Source organism: Microcaecilia unicolor, chromosome 4 (assembly GCF_901765095.1).
Source record: "Microcaecilia unicolor chromosome 4, aMicUni1.1, whole genome shotgun sequence".
NCBI lineage: Eukaryota > Metazoa > Chordata > Amphibia > Gymnophiona > Siphonopidae > Microcaecilia > Microcaecilia unicolor.
Window position 1 is genome coordinate 168,344,219 of NC_044034.1, and position 17,081 is coordinate 168,361,299.

Below are 17,081 nucleotides of genomic sequence, written 5' to 3' on the forward strand. Positions count from 1 at the left end.
CTACCATTAGTAACTAGGGAAAAAAATCTCTCTCAGTCCGATTTGAGGTTATCGGAAACGGACGACATCTTAATTCATTTGTTTTACTTCCTTCGTTCCTCATTGAGAAAGAAATGCTGTAAAGATGAAAGATGGAAAAAAAACAGTATGTATGAGAAATAGTCTAAAGACCACAAATGTTATTTTATTGTTGTTAGTGTATAGTTTTCTTGAGCTTAACTAAGCAGGTATCTGAATACAATCATCAACAGCAATGAAACCTACACAGAGCAGTGGGCCAAGCGGTGAAAAGCTTTGTAAAGCCATCCGCTTCCCAGACCTATGAAAGGAGAGCACCCGGAAATGTGGAGGTGTAATAATATTGCAAATTCAATAATTGTCACATTCCTCCATGTTTGTGTTTGTTTTCTCACTGCAGCTTTTCTATGTCTTCTGCAGCTTGCTTGTTTACTATGTTTCTGCAATTTCCCGTGTCTAGTGTTTTTACAATATGGGACAAAATTCTATAGCCCTGACGTTGAAGAGGCAACGCAGAACAATTCCATCCCTATGGCAAAAAATGTTGAAAATAATTTCTGTGGAAAATTAGCATAAATAAATCATAGTGATTTTTTTTAACAATACTTCAGTGATTTGCTAATAAACCAAATTGATAAAAGCAGGACTTACTGTGGCTGCTGCTGATGACTTGGATTAAATATTCTTACTGTGGTGCTGTTAAGTGAAAAATGACAGATTAAAACTCAGTTGGGTCAGAGAATGGGAACTAGAACAGCTATAAAATAAAGAGTTTGACTAACTTGGAGTTCATTAGGACTTTATGGGTTTGGGATTTAGGGAAAAACAAGCATTGTGGTATTTCGGTCTTGTTAGTTTCTTTTTCTCCTGCAGCTGAAGCTAAGAAAAATGGGTACTCCCTTCCACAATCAGACTAGGTGCAGATGATCTCAGTAACTCCAATGTTGCTGTAACGGACTAGGAGACAGACTGCTGAAGACATAGTTAAGGAATGATAGAATAAGCAGGGTTGATAGTTATTGGAAATGTACAAACGGGGTGAGCAATGAGCAGATGGATAATTACTGTATTATTGGAAGCATAGACAACTTAGGTTGAGGAATGATAGGAGGGAGAAATTCATAATTCATGTGGATTTAAGTTCTTGCCTTTCCAAATCTGAGCTCAAAGGGAGTTACAATCAAGTACAGGAGCTATTTCTGTGCTCCAGAGAGCTTATTATCCAAGTTTGTTCCTGAGACAATGGAGGTTTATGTGGCTTTACCCAAGGCTACAAAGAGGATCAATGGGAGAAACAGGAATTGAGCCTTGGCCTCCCTTGCTCCCAATTCAGTCTAATAAACAATTTGTTTAGTAGTAGTTTTCTTATATTGTGTGTAGAGACCCATACTATTATTTCTAAGGAATATATTTCACATAATGAGCAACTTCAATGAATTTAGCTAGCATGTTTTACTAAATAGTGTAACCATTGGGATTAATGGAACTGTTTGTGTGATTGTAAATACCTAGTGTACCTGAATGTAACACAGCTTGATCTACTGCTGAAAAAGGTGTCAGGTCAGCCTAATCCAAATCAATAAAATTGAGGAAAAAAGATCTCCGATGCTTTCAAACAGCCAATTCTTTGAACTCTGGCTTTTATGGATTCAAATGTCCATCACTGGTCGTAAAAAGCCTCCCCTATTATAGAACAGCAGTATTTCATAATTTTCGACTGTTCCTTAATGTCTTCTCAGAACTTCAGTATATATTGGCATTCAATAGGAAGGCTAGATATTCGTTATGATTAAAAGAGATTGTCATTCAATCCAAGTAATATTTGTAATTGTTCAAGCTTAGATTCTCTAGATATATTCTATATTTTCTAGTGATGAACCATGCAACCATTGGACTTTGTTGTTCTTAAGTGTTGCTGAGTTGGTGTCAACTCATGGTGACCCTGTGGATAGTTGTCCTGAACTGGGTTCCATCTTTATTCAGGCAGCAAATTGTTAATAGAGTGGCATCCAAAGTTGCTGTTATTGTTTTGATCCATTGCATTTATGGTCTTCTTCTTTTGGACATTAGACCAGTATTGATTAATAGGATATATAATGATGTCCTAAGAAGACATTAAGGGATTAGTTAAAAATGAATGAGATACTGGTATTTTATAATAAATGAGGTCTGCCTTCACTAGAAAGACTATATATTCAATATGGTTTAAACGTCTGTGGTTAAAACAAAATCCCAGGCTGGACCACATTTTTGTGAGTGGAGTGATAAGTATAATGGTCCCTTAAGCCCAAGGCCTCCCAGCATCAGCTGGTCCCGTCCCTGCATCTGTTCCCAGACACTGCAGAAGCACCTAATTGCTGGATCATTGCTGTCATTCTATACCTGGGGTGTGTCCCCATCAAGAGAAAAAGGGGGTTATATATGAAACCCAAAATGGTTTGTAAAACATTTGGAATTTTTCTTAGACTTTTAGAGCAGTGGTTCTTAAACCTTTCTGGGGCACACCAAGATAGTTTGGTTTTCAGAACATCTAAAATAAATATGCATGAGATTGTATTTAATGGGAAGGGAACTAGGACTTGATATACTGCCTTTCTGTGGTAGTTTACAACTACATTCAAAGCGGTTTACATACAGGTACTTATTTTGTACCTGGGGCAATGGAGGGTTAAGTGGCTTGCCCACAGTCACAAGGAGCTGCAGTGGGAATCAAAACTCAGTTCCCCAGGATCAAAGTCTGCTGCACTAACCACTAGGCTACTCCTCCACTGGAGGCAGTACATGCAAATCTCTCTCATGCATATTCACTGTAGCTATCTGGAACATCTAGACAACTGGAAGTCCCTCAGCACAAGCTTGGCACCACTGTTCCAGGGGCGTAGCTACGGGTGGGCCTGGCGAGGATACCGTAACAGCATTATACTGACCTGAGGCAGGAGGTTTTGGCCTCTGAAAGCTCACTGAAAAGGGTGTTAGGCTATTAAATAAATTTTCTGAAATCTGATGCACTGAAAAGCAGCACTTTACCCTGTGTGACAAATGCATCTGATTAGCGTGACTAAATTTTGCTGGGGGAGGGGGGTAGAGAGAAAATTTTGTGCCCACCCACTTTGGGTTCAGGCCCATCCAAAATTGGCAGTATGGCTATGCCACTGCACTGTTCTAGAGGTTTCATAAAGTCTCAAGTGTTAGCATCCCTGCTCTAAAGTTTCCTAAATTCGGCAGTCAGCATCTGAGTCAGGTTTTATTAATACTAATTCCTGTTTCAAACAGGTAAGCAAAATGTTTCTCATCTGTGTATGAGGAAACTTTACCCTGTAGTTTTTGAGTACAGTTACCGGAAATACAAACATATTTTGCAGTGATAACTAAGAAATACACAGTACTTTTCAACAGCTCAGTGTTCTGAATACAGATGTTTCTATCTGATCTCTGGGAAACCCAATTAGTGCAGCAGGGATTTGATCCTGGTGAACTGGGTTCAGTTCCCATTGCAGCTCCTTGTGACTCTGGTCAAGTCACTTAACCCTCCACTGTCCCAGGTACAAAATAAGTACCCGTATATAATATGTAAACTGATTTGATTGTAACCACAGAAATGCGATATATCAAGGCCCATCCCCTTTCCCTTCTATAGAAAAACAGAGGGTGTGCAAAGTGCTTTTCCAATTGGGATTAATTGGGTTTCCATTTCAAAATGTTATAGTAGGAAAGATATTTACTGCTTCTGCAGCAAGCAGTATCATTCTGCTATCTCTTGGTTATGTCATTTGTGCATGGAGCAGTATTGCACTTGTCCTTCTGGGGCCTTTCAGTTTCTATCTTATTCTATCTTATTGGCACACTCACGGAAGAAATATCTGGATTCATAGAGGGAATTCTGAAACCTCTCGTACACAAAACTAACAGCTTCATACAAGACACCACAGACTTTCTGAATAAATTGAAAAATATCAAGCAACTACCACCTAACACCCTTCTGGTCACGATGGATGTAGAATCACTATACAGCAACATTCCACATGCGGATGGCATAGCTGCATGTGGAAGACTCCTAAAAAAATCCACACTGGACCATCAATACTCACCAGAAACTATTACAAAATTAATCAAATTCATCTTAACTCACAACTACTTTCACTTTAACAATGATATCTATCTGCAAATAATGGGCACTGCGATGGGCACCAGGACAGCACCCCAATATGCCAACCTTTTTATGGCTGAGCTGGAAGAGACATTTCTGCATACACACCAGACCAAACCTCTAAAATACTACCGGTACTTCGATGACATTTTTATGATTTGGACGGAGGGTGAAGAAACTCTGAAACAATTTTATTCTGCATTCAATACATACCATCCTACAATCAGATTCAAAATTGACTACTCCCCAGAAAAAGTCAATTTTTTGGACACCATGGTCTCAATCAGTGATGGCTGTATACAAACATCTATATACAAGAAACCCACAGACAGATGTAGCTACCTCCACAACTCCAGCTTCCATCCTTCACATACAAAAAGATCCATCATTTACAGCCAAGCCACAAGATACCACCGTATCTGCTCTAACCCAGGGGACAGAGACAGACACCTTAAAACCCTGACTGAATCCTTCAAACAGAAGGGCTACAACCCCAAAATAATCTCCAAGAATATTGCCTCCTCCCTCAAAACACCCAGGGAGAATCTGCTACAGTACAAAAAGAAAAAATCCACAGACAGAATCCCGCTTGTAGTGACATACAATCCAGAGCTGGAAAAACTGAGGAAAATCATAAGAGATCTACAACCTATACTCCAGGAGGATGAATTACTGAAAGAGATATTCCCATCCCCACCAGTACTGGCCTTCCGACAGCCTCCCAATTTAAAACACAAGCTAATCAGAAGTAAACTTCCTTCACAGACTGAAAAGGAACAGAAGGGCACACTTCCCTGTAATTTATCCAGTTGCAAACTATGCCAAAATATTTCACAGGACCCAAAGTCATCCACAAAGGAAAGATATTCAACATAAAGGGATCTTTCACTTGCTCATCTTCCAATGTGGTATATATCATTCAGTGTAAAAAATGTAACGAAGGATGCTATATTGGAGAAACAGGCCAGATGCTTAAGACAAGATTCAATTACATAGACATCATATGAACAATACTGGTGCCAGCAGGGTTCCCACGCCTGTTGGTCAACATTTTACAGGACCAGGACACTGTACCAGTGATTTCACAGTGAGAATCCTCAAAGGTAACTTTAAAACCATACAAGAATGTAAGACCTTTGAAGTCAGAATGATTGAATATTTTAACACCCAACAGAAAGGACTTAACAAGGATCTGGGGTTCCTAGCCCATTATAAACCATAAAGCTGTATGTCTCTGTTGATCACCCTCCCCTCACCTATCCACACCCACCCTGTTAGAATATCAATGATATGCTTTGATGTCCCCATGCATACTTCCTACCCACCCCCCTCCTCCCACCCTGTCAGACTGTCATAGTAATGCTTGAATGTTTTCACTTATATACACTGTCAGCCAGCACATTTGCTTATTTCCGATCTGAGGAAGAAGAGCAACCTTCGAAAGCTAATCAAGAAATGTATTAAGTTATGTCCAATAAAAAAGGTATCATCTTATTTTCTTTTCCATGTTTTATTTTGTTTGATTTCTATTGATAACCTTAAGAGTGGACTAACACGGCTACCACACTCCTCTATCTTATTCTTGAATCGTTGCTTACCCAGAATTCAGTAACTCACCTCTGACTTCAAGTTTACACTCAACTTCAGCTTCCCCATGCTCATTCACAGCTTTACAGGTGTAAGTGCCTCCATCAAAGGGGCTGGGCTTCCGGATCTCCAGGGTCACCACCCCCTGTTTGCTAAACATGCGATACTTAGCTTCTCTCGAAAGATCCATTTTATTCTTATACCAGAAGATTCTTGGCTGTGGAATGTGGACAAGACCACAGGTTTAGCAGGGGGAACTATGCTCCTAGACTGGCATGGTGGGAAGCTTCTGTTGCTAAAGCTGGGGCACATAATTCAATCTTTAGCACAAAATTCACTGTAGCTATCTGGAACATCTAGACAACTGGAAGTCCCTCAGCACAAGCTCCGAGTCTGCTCGTTCCCTCCCTGCTGCTCCCTCTGCCCCGGAACAGCAGGGAGGGAATGAGCGGACTCGCTAACAGGCACGCGGCCCCCCCCCCCCCCCAGCGGCGTGCACCCGGGGCGGACCGCCCCCACTGCCCCCCCCTTGGTACACCACTGTATTATTCAATACATATTTTTGATATTGCTCGACTCTTTTTGCTTAATTTGATTATATTATACTTTGTTTTTTTTACCCTAGGGTTTTATGTTGGACATATTGTAGCATGTGCTTCTTTTATTTATCATTTTTATTATCTTTTTTGATTTTAAATAAGGGCATTATTAGTCACACATTTCTTATGATATTATGTATCTTATATAAATGTTATGGACTACAAAGTAATTTATATATTTAATTTATTTTTATTTATTTATAAATTGATTATATCTCTCTGATTGTATGCATACTGTAACATTTATTTTATTATTCTGATGTTTTATGCTATCAGCTTATATTGTCATGGTTTATTATTATTATGGGGTTTTGTTTTATTATCATAGTGTTTTGTGTGATCAGCCTAGCTTTTGTTTTTTATTTATTATATGTGTTTTTAATTGTTATATTATTGTCTGATTTGTTTTGTAGCCCCTGATGCAGCCCAGTTGGACGAAACATGACCTGTGTCGGGCTTGCTATTTTAGATTACCTATTTTCCATTAAATTTTGGTTTTATCTGCACTGATCTGCTTTGTTGTTTTCCAAATCTGGTGCTTACACATGTAATTACTGGTAATTAATATATACAAGCTGCTGAGTGATGCCACTCTTATTCTGAGCACATTGCTTCATAAAATGAATGTTCCCAGTGCACTTATAGGGAAATAGACATCTATTTCCTGGTATGTTTATATGTATTTTTACAAAAGGCTCAACATTCAGCATAGTCTTTTATAAAATACTGGGGGAATTGTGACTGTTCTGACCCAGAGGTCTCTATTCCTACTTTGATGCCCTATACAAAATAGGGCTTCAGGTTTTCAGGTTACCTGTATGTCTGTATATAAGAATATAAAATTTAGAAACACATATATTGGAGGGAAATCTATAAACACTGCTCAAAATTCAGCACTGGAAAAAAATCAGCGCTAAGTGTGATTCTGTAAAGAGTGTGCACCCTTTATAGAATTCTGCTTAGCACCAATTCCTGTGTCTAACTTTAGGTACCAGTCTTACACATACTGCAACATGGTGGTGTAAATGCTGGCATCCAAGTTAGGTACACTGAGGCCATATTCTATAAGTACGTGTGCAACTTTCTGGAATGCCCATGGCCACTCTCCTGTTTGATTTACATGCTAGTACAGTTAGGCACCATTCCTTATACACTAACGCACAGCCAGATGTGTGCACAAAATTTATAGAGTGCCAATTAACTTCAATAATTGGTATTTAGCACCCAATTAGTGACAGTTAAGGGCTTGTGACTCAATTAATTTGGGCATGCATTTTGAATACATGTGTAAATTTGAGTGTGCAAATCTGAGTGCAATATATGAAGGTGGTATTATATATTCACATGCACAATACAGCAGCAGAATTGGGTCTCCTTGTGTAACTTAAGATTCTTGCACAAAATGCAGCTCAGGTGGGATCTTCTGTATCTTAGTGCTCTCGTGTATTATGTAGCTTAAAGTGAAGACTAGTCACGTACCTTGGGACATCCACGTACAGCACAGCTCAGAGTGACATTATATCCTGACACCACTGATCGGTCCACTAGTGGGTGGGTGAACTTTGGTGACTCTGCAAAGTTGTGCTCTGTATAGTTAGGTGGTTTATAGATCATTCCTGAAGATCAAAATGAGAGATCAATGAATTTGTTAAAAAAACACCTTCTTCACTGGAAAAGTGCAGATTCAAGAATATAGCTGTCATATGCATTCATCCAGAAGGAAACCAAACATACTTTCATGTTCCTGAACTGCTTTGCTTTGTACCTTATTCATATACACACTGAGCTTTATATTCAAAAGTGTTCAAAAGCACTTAAATATTCAGTGGTGCTGCCAACTGAATCCATGCTTTTGTAAAAATAATTTGCATGGATTTGAATGGATAATTTTCGCCATATAAACTGTTAGATGGACAAGACTTATCCATCTAAAAGGGGCTGGGATTTGGCAGGGCCGCTGAGAGAGGGGAGTGTGTGTGTGTGTGGGGGGGGGGGAGCAAAATTCCCTAGGCCTCCAAGGGGGGCCTGGCGCCGGGGTCTCTCTCTCTCTCTCTCATTCTCTACTGCTCCTGATGGGACCCGAGTGATTGTGTCTCGAGGAGCAGGAGAGAGAAAACTCTGGCACCGGCTGGGGAAGACCCGGAGAAGCAGACGCTGCAGGTCTTCCTCCAGTGCTCCTCTTCTGCCCATTGCTTTTCTTCTCAGGCGCGCATGCTCGGTTTTGAAACCGAGCATGCCCTTAGAGAAAAAGCAGCCGCAGGGGCAGGCAATCAGCAGAGTGAAGAGTTGGAGCTGGAGGAAGATGTCTTCAGCTGGCGGGGCCTCGGGATCCCTGCCAGCCAAAGTATTTGAAATTTTGATTTGCGGCAGTGATCGGGGGGGGGGGGGGGGGGAGCAGCAATCTGGGGGAGGTGGCAGTGGCAATGATCATGGGGGTGTGGGGCCCTATCTTGGGCCTGGCAGTGGCAATTCAGTCTCTCGCTGGCCCTGGGATTTGGGTCATTCCAGGGGTGGTGCCACTTGTTGGGCAGACTGGAAAACTCTTTTTATTGGAAAAAACTAAAAACAAATAACATACAAATCAAAAACAAGCCCCTAGCTATACACGGTCCTCCTATCTATGTACACCCCCTCCCCCTCCTCAATAGTACAGTGGATCTGTTTATTAGAAAGACCAAAGAAAAAACCGGACATGCAAATCAAACCCCAGGCTCCTAGCTAGACATGGTCTGCCTATCTATGTACACCCCCTCCTCAATAATACAATGGATCAACCCCCCCCCCCCGACCCCCCACAACCCCTTCAGACAACTGGAACACAATCCCCTGGGAAGCATGTCCCCTCATGGCGGCTTAAGCCTCACGTGTCTCCACCACCTCGAAGCCACCCCCACCCCTTTTTCTACCCTTTCCCACTTCGCCGCTTCCTGCACCGCCCTTACCACATCCCAGCTGACTACCTCCGCCGGCCGGACCTCCTGGTACAGGGACACCCTGCAGCGCGCCATCCAGAGGCAGTACCGCAATATCACCGAAATCAGAAAGCGTGTTACCGGATCCCCGCGTCCCTCTCCACCCTCTGGGCCATACACCCAGTCCGCATAGCTGTAGTTGCGGAAACTGGGGATCTGCAGCAACGAGGAAACCCGGTCAGAGACCTGGACTGTAAATGGGCACCTCACCAGGAAATGCTCCATCGTCTCTTCAGTTCCAGCACATTCCTCCCGTGGGCACCCTCTATCCCGCACATTGCGATATTTCAAATTTCCTCGGACGTACAGTCTACCGTGAAAGGACAGCCACGCCAGGTCTTTATACTTCACCGGGATGCGGTTCGAAGCAATCAACCGTAACCCCTGCTGCATCCGTGGGGCCGGTGCGTCCCTCAGCGCCAGAGGAGCTGAGAACACCTGCGCCCGTACTCTGTCCATCCAGACCCCCCGTTGTCCTGCCTTCACCTCCCCCACCGTCAGCCCCCACACCCTCACCAATTTCACTAGGGTCTTGCAATAACTCACCCCCCCCGGAGCCCCCCTTCGCAGTGCCACTACCCTCCCCCCCTCCCGCCATAGGTCCCAATATCTCGGCCACCACTGCAGGACACTCCTAGCCCACCCCGGTGGCTCCCGCCCTACCGCCCTCCCCAGATTGAACTGCAGGAACAAAGCGCTGAAAAACAGGACTGGGTTTATCATGCCCACCCCCCCTCCCTCCTAGGCAGATAGGTAACATTCCGTTTACCGGATTCGTCCTGTTTGCCCCAGAGCAGCCGGAAGAACACCCCATACAAGGCTGTGTACCGGCTCTCCGGCAGCAGGCAGATGTAACTGACGAACAGAAACAAAGGAACTAAGTGTGCCTTGATGAGCTGTACCCCGCTCCCCCATGGTCATTTTCCACCCCTTCCATCTATCCACCCTCCCCTTCACTTCTTGGAGACACCTATCCCAGTTGTAGAGCCTATAATCCCCCTTCTCGAAGTATATTCCCAAGACCCGTATACGTTCCACAGCTGTAGGAAACCTACCTCCCAACTCAAATTGCAGCCCCTGATCCCCAACCCACAGGCTATTGGACTTTGAAAATTGACCTGCGACGCTGTTGCCTGCGAGTATTCCTGGATCAGGTTCTGCAATCTACCTCCCTCCCTCTGGTCCGCTACCCACACTGTAACGTCATCTGCATACGCCACGACCCTTAACTGGTTATTGTCCCCCACCTCCACCCCTTCCAGCCCCTCCGCCCCCCCCTTCTCCAGCCGTCTTATAAAAGGGTCGATGGCGTATGCATACAACAGCGGGCTGAGTGGGCACCCCTGTCGGACCCCCTCCCCCACCTCAAACCCCTGCCCTCTCCACCCGTTAACCAGGGGAAAACACCCCGCATGCCGATAGAGTAGCTGTAATTGCTCTATCCAACCCTTCGGAAACCCATAGCGCTCCAGAATGCTCCATAGGACACCCCACTGCACTCTATCAAACGCTTTTTCCTGGTCGAGTGTTACCAACAGCCTACCATGCCCTCCCACTCTACTGCGTTCTACCCCCTCCCGCACCCACGCTGCAGCTTCCAAGACCCCTCTCCCTTTAACCCCACATGCTTGCGAGGCTGCTAGCAAATCCCCAGACACCTGCCTCATTCTCTGGAATAGCATTCGCGCAAAGATTTTTCGATCCGTATTAAGCAGTGCTATAGGCCGCCAGTTGGCCAGCATCGCCGGGTCCTTCCCCTTACTTAGTAGGATAAGAGCCGCCTCTGTCAAGGAACTAGGCAAGGAACCCTCCAACTGGGCTGCCCCCCATACCCTCACCAGGATCGGCACCAGCTGCTCCTTAAAGGCCTGGTAGAACTCAGTTGTTAGCCCATCCGGCCCCGGCGAGGTCTTCCTGTGGAGCGCCCCGATGGCTTCCTCCACCTCCTGTTCTGTCCACGGGTTCAAGAGGGCCTGAAGCTGGGGTCCCCCGTGACCTATCCCCGGGGTTCCTTCCACATAACACTCCATCTGCTCCATATCAATCTGCTGGGCTGAAAGGAACGCCGCAAAGTGGTCCCTCACTGCCCCCAGAATCCCCTCCTTGGTGTCCTGCAGGACCCCCTGTGCATCCCGCACCCCCTCCATCACCCTGCGCGCCCTCCGCTCCCGGCAGCATGCGAAGGGGTCCGGGCTACACATTTTCCCGAAGTCCCGCTCATACCCCAAGGAGGTGTAGCGGTTTGTACTGTACCTGCTCCAGGAGTGCTTGGAGATCATGTATTTCTTCCTCCCTCCCCCCTTGTGAAATCAATGTGTCCCTCTTTTTCTTTATTGCCATGCCCAACTTTGTCCTTTCCCTCCCCTCCCTTCTCGCCTGTCTGAGAAAGAATCCCCGCGTTCGTCTTTTCACTGTATCCCACCACTCCCCCAATGACTGAAATGCCCCCTGCACTGACACCTGATCTTCCAAAAAACCGGCGGTACTTCCTCCCGCACCTGCTCGCTACCTAACCACTTTAAATTTAGTTGCCATAACCCCTCCCTGGCCTCTGCGCTGCCGCCCCCCCACCTGAAGGAGGACCATGTGGTGGTCTGAAAAGTCCACGTCCACGGTTCGTGGACCCCCCAGACAAACCCCCTTCTTTACCAGGAATCTATCGATTCTACTTTTACACTGCCCTCGAAAGAACGTGAACCCCTCCTGTTCCTCACAGAAGGCCACATGCGCGTCTACCAGCTCCGCCTCCCGCATGATCCCTGCCAGCCTCACCCCGTCATAGCCCACCTGTACCGATCGTCCCCCACTATCCTTTTTCCGCAATATGGTGTTAAATCTCCCCCCCAGACTACTTGGCGCGAAGTGTATAGGTAGGGCTTGATCTTCCCAAAGAGGAGCACCCTTTCCTTCTTGCTTTGGGGCCCGTACACATTCACCACCCTCAGTGCTCTATCCTCCCAAATCGCATCCACAACAAGACATCTCCCCACCCCCAGCTCCACCACTCGCTGAATATTCACCCGGTGGGACTTAAATAAGATCCCCACCCCACCATACCTCTCCCCCGCCAACCCCCACACCGAGGGACCCCACTTCCAGGCCCGCCTTGCCCGCCTGATCACCTCAATGGACCGCAGCCGAGTCTCCTGGAGCAGGAAGCAATCTGCTTGGACCCTCGCGAACCAGTCATACGCTAAACCCTGCTTCTTCGGAGAGGCGATGCTGGCCACATTCAGCGTGGCAAATGTCAACACTAAGCCTGCCATCCTCATTGCGAGTCACGGGTCTGCTCACTCCCAACTTCTTTCCTTATCTCCTGGGATACCCCCTTCTTACCCTGAAGCAGGTCCTCTGCTATGCGGTCTACATCATCCCCTGCCAGATCCCCCTCCCCCCCCCGCAGCCGTCCTGTCTGCACCTTACCCCCCCCTCCCCTTTCTTCCTTCCTTTCTTCTTTGCTCTATCCGGACCCACCCCCTGATCCCTCCCTCTCCCCTCTTCACCCCCGCCCCCTACCTCCTCCTCCGAGTCCTCCACCTCCCCCAAGTCCTCCAAGTCCTCCAGATCCTCCTCTAGCTCCACTCTGTCCCCCCAAGCCTGCACTTGGGCCTTCACCACCTGCCCGGCCCCCTCAGCTTTCCTCTTACTCCCCTTTCCCCTCCCTCCCTCCCTTCCCTCTTCCTCCTCCCTCACCCCTCCCCTCCCCCAGAGCCTTCCCGCCCTTCTTCCTACCACCAGTACCCTCCTCCAGTGCTTCCTCATATTTCCGTTGCCCTCCCCAATCCCCCCTGCCGCCCCCTCTTCCTCCATTAACTCCACCTCTTCTCCTTCCCCCTGTTCTTCCTCCTCCCTCCAACCTCCCTATCCTCCTCCTCCTCCTCCAACACCTGAAATCTGTTCCCCCCCCTCTTCCCCTGCAGCGACCCCTCCCTGCCCACCCCTACTTTCCCCCCCCTCCGAAACTTCCCTTTCCTCTGTGGCACTTGTACCCACTCCCCCTCTCCCCCCTGCTCCACTCCTGACCCAGCCCCCTGCCGCCCCCCCTCCTGCATCCCCTCCTTCTCCCCCCCTTGCCCCTCCCTGCCTATCACCCCCTGCCCTATCCCCTCCTCCATTACCCCCCCTCCACGTCCCTTCCCCCACATATCCCACTCGTTATGGGCCGCCCTAGGGCAGTTCCGATATGCATGGCCTAACCCGCCGCAGAGGTTGCACCTGATCGCGGTGCAGTCCTCTGTGGCATGCTGATCCCCGCATCTTCCACACTTTACCACTGGGCATGACATGCTGAAGTGCCTAAACGAACCACATCTGAAGCACTGCCGCGGCTGCCCCTTGTAAAAGCACAGTATCCGTTTCACGACCGATAAAGGCAGCCGAAGGAATGTGCTGGACCACATGGCTCTCCTGTCCTCAATTTGACCAGGCTCCCCAACCTCCTGCCCAAACCCTGCTTGGATCCGGTAACTTTGCAAGTGGGGATCTCAGCTCCGCGTACCTTCTGTAGCCAGTAGGCTAAATCTGCCCCAGAGATAGACTCATTTCTCACGAGCAGGGTGATCTGCACCAGGTCCGGCTTGCTGACTGGAATGGCCCTGAGGTCCCGCCACTCCCCCTTTCCCCTCACCCCCCTCGTACCTTTCCCAGAATATTTCCATCCCACTCTGGTCATGAAGCTCAAGTCATATTCTGGGATGTTGATGTGGTGTATACACGCGTAAAAGTCCTCGGGTATAAACCCCATCCCCATCACCAGCCTCAAGACCCGATCCTGGAGGGCATTGCCCCCTCCCCTATCCATTTCAGCTGTACCACATTTCGCCGCTTAGGCAGCTGTCCACCCCTGTCCCCGCTCCCCCCCAACCCCTCCCTGGGCCCTCAAAACCACCCGATCTCCCCCCCTCCCTCCTTCCCCCTCCCTGGACTACTTGCCGCAAAGGACTTGGACCCCAGCCCCCACCGCCCCCCCCTCCACACTTGTTCCAGCCCTTCCCTCTGCCTCCCCCCCGTCTGTCCCTCTGCCCCTCCCCTCATCCCTCTCCCTTCCTCAATATCCACCGCCCCCTCCCCCTCCCGTTGTCCCCGTCCCCTTCCCTCTCAGACAACATCAGCAACGTCCATATCAGTTTCTGCGGCTTGGGCTGCCTCCAACTGATTGTCCTGCCATCACCACTTCCTGGAACGTCCCTGCTCGTCCCTGCCACTGCAGGCCCAGCCTCTGGGCTAATCGCCTCCTCTCCTCTGTCTCCTGGCGATACTCTGGCACCTGCCCAGTCAGGTCTGCAGCTGGCGATAACCAGACTCCCTGCTCGCTCTGCCCCCGAACTCCCTCCAACCTCCGGCACCAGGGCGAAGCCTCCGAACTCCGCCGCTCCCCTTGGCTCCTCGCTCCCAGCCGTCCTGCTGGCAGGTCCTGCTCCACCACCCGCTGCACATCTGTTAGACTTGCCATGTCCACTTCTGTAGTCAACGAAAAGTCTCTCAACATCGGGTTACTTCCCCCTTGCTTCTGGTGCAGTCCCCTCCTGCGTTCTCTCCCAATGGCTGGCGCTTCCCGGGGGCATGGCTTGTCTGTTCCTGATTCCGCCACAGGGCTGTCTTGGTTAGCACCCCCGATTTCACCTCTTGTAATGGGACAGCTGGTCAAATGAGCCTCCCACTGCTGCTGCCCGCTCCTATTCCCTCTCTCCGACCCCTCTCCTGTAACCGCCAGCTACTCCATGCTCAGGGAAGACCTCCCCTGCTCCCGGACTTCGTGGGCGGGCTTCTCCAGATGCCATGCTGCTTCGGTTTCCACTTCAGTCATTGCAGACCCGGCCAAAAATACCGGAGTCTGCCTCTGCTGACCCTTTTCCAACAGGGCCTCCTTCACGGCAACTGTCTCTGCTGTTTGCACAACTGCAGGTAAGCCCTCTGAGACTTCGACCACCACCTCTGTAGAAAACAGGCTGCTACCTGCGTCTCCCTCTGCTGCCTCCATTATCTGGAGTTTTGAAAAGTTACTGAGTTCTGTCCTCCCCTCCACAGGTAGGATCTCTACTCCAGCCCCCACCTCAGAGCCATGTCCTGCCGCTGCCTCCTTATCCTCTGGCTGCTGGGTAAGTGCTCTAGACTGTGTTGCCAACTGTCTCATGTATTTTAAAGTGGGGTCACCTCTGAACCCAGACAACTCTTTTGAGTCTAATGCTGCTGAAGACACTGAAGCTTGCTGCAACTGTAGTGTTCCTGAACCCCCAGACTGAGGTATTGAAGCCATCCTTTCTCGGTTAACAGAGAGCTCCCTCAAAGGATTCACAGAGCCCTTTTTTAAACAGTTCAACAAGTGTTCTTTTTTCCCCAACAACTTTGATATCCGGGCTTCCTCTTTAACATACATTTGTCTGTGCTCCGCTGGGGCAAATTTACACATAGTTCTTGCCATTTTCAGACGTTTTCCTAGCTCCACTACTTCTTTTTCCACCAGCTTAATTCGTCTTACAATATTTACCACACTACTTGCTGGATCATCAGGGTCATAGCTCACTTCAAGGAACTCCTCATCTGACGATCCATTCTCCTCACTCTCACTCTCAGCTGCCTCCAGCAAAGGCTTCTGGCAAACTTCCATCGCCTCTTCCTTCTCCCTTCCTTGGAAGCGCCCTTCTGGGGCCTGTACTATCTTCCTCCCCCCTCCACTGTCTTCTCGCTTACCTTCCGCAAGCTGGGCCATGGAGGGGGAAATGCTCTGGTGGCCTCCACTGGGCTGCTTCTCCCTTCGGTCCACTGGACTTCCTTTCCCTTCTCCCGGTAGTCAAACCAGGGAGAGAGCCACTCCTTTCGGCCTTCTGGTCCCGGGCCCCAGGAGGCCCCATAGCCTGGGACTTTCCTGAGGCCTTCTCCCCAGGGACCCTCCTCATCTTTGGGGAGGGAGCTAGGTCTCACTCCCTTTCCACTGGAAGTCAGCAGAGCTCACTAAAACACCTCCTTCCTCCTCAGCAGACTGGATGGACCGTGCGGGTCTTTTTCTGCCGTCATCTACTATGTTACTATGTTACTAAATAACTTATTCGTTTAAGTGCAGAAATAGCAGGTATAACTTCAAACATCTAACTTGGATATTTCAATATACATATATATTCAGTGTTGCTGCCTAAATGGAAAGCACTGCTGAATATACTTATAATTTGAAATGATATTTTCAATTTATATGTTCACTATATTGACCTAATTGAATTTAGCATGTAAACACACCCTTAAATTTTATTCTCATAATATACGTATTGTATATTTGGCCATATGAACAGGAAGTGTATCAAACTTAGGGGTCCTTTTACTAAGCAGCAGTAAACACTAACATTTGCTTACCGTGTGGGAAAATGCATTACCACGGGGTGACCTCTGGCGTCCCATGGTAGTGTTGGTATCTGCACATGCAACCCATGCGCTAAAAATACTTTCCTTTATATATATATATATATATATATATATATATATATATATATATATATATATATATATATTATTAGGATTTATTTACCGCCTTTTGAAGGAATTCACTCAAGGCAGTGTACAGCAAGAATTAGTCAAACATAACCAATAGACAGTTACAGCAGTAAAAATATTCAAACAACACAAAGTATAGCATAGTATGCTACATTACAATGCCAACATAATACGCAATAAACATTTTAACAGACATCATAATGTATAAGCAAAGTTGGAACATAAGATAGAGATATATGTATAGGAAGTTTTAGAATGTTCTGAGGATTCTATGAG

At 47.4% G+C, this 17,081-nt stretch overlaps 1 protein-coding gene across 1 annotated transcript in view; it reads right to left on the minus strand.

Annotated features, from left to right (window-relative positions):
- Nucleotides 1–703: 703 nt before the first annotated feature.
- The window catches only part of MYBPC3 (myosin binding protein C, cardiac), a 98,617-nt gene continuing 82,239 nt past the window's right edge, over nucleotides 704–17,081 (minus strand). Inside the window, exons 21-23 of the mRNA XM_030202438.1 lie at nucleotides 7,831–7,967; nucleotides 5,783–5,969; nucleotides 704–714 (exon numbers count right to left, since the gene is read on the minus strand). Coding sequence (XP_030058298.1) covers nucleotides 704–714; nucleotides 5,783–5,969; nucleotides 7,831–7,967 — 335 coding nt within the window. The remainder of the gene's footprint in view (nucleotides 715–5,782; nucleotides 5,970–7,830; nucleotides 7,968–17,081) is intronic.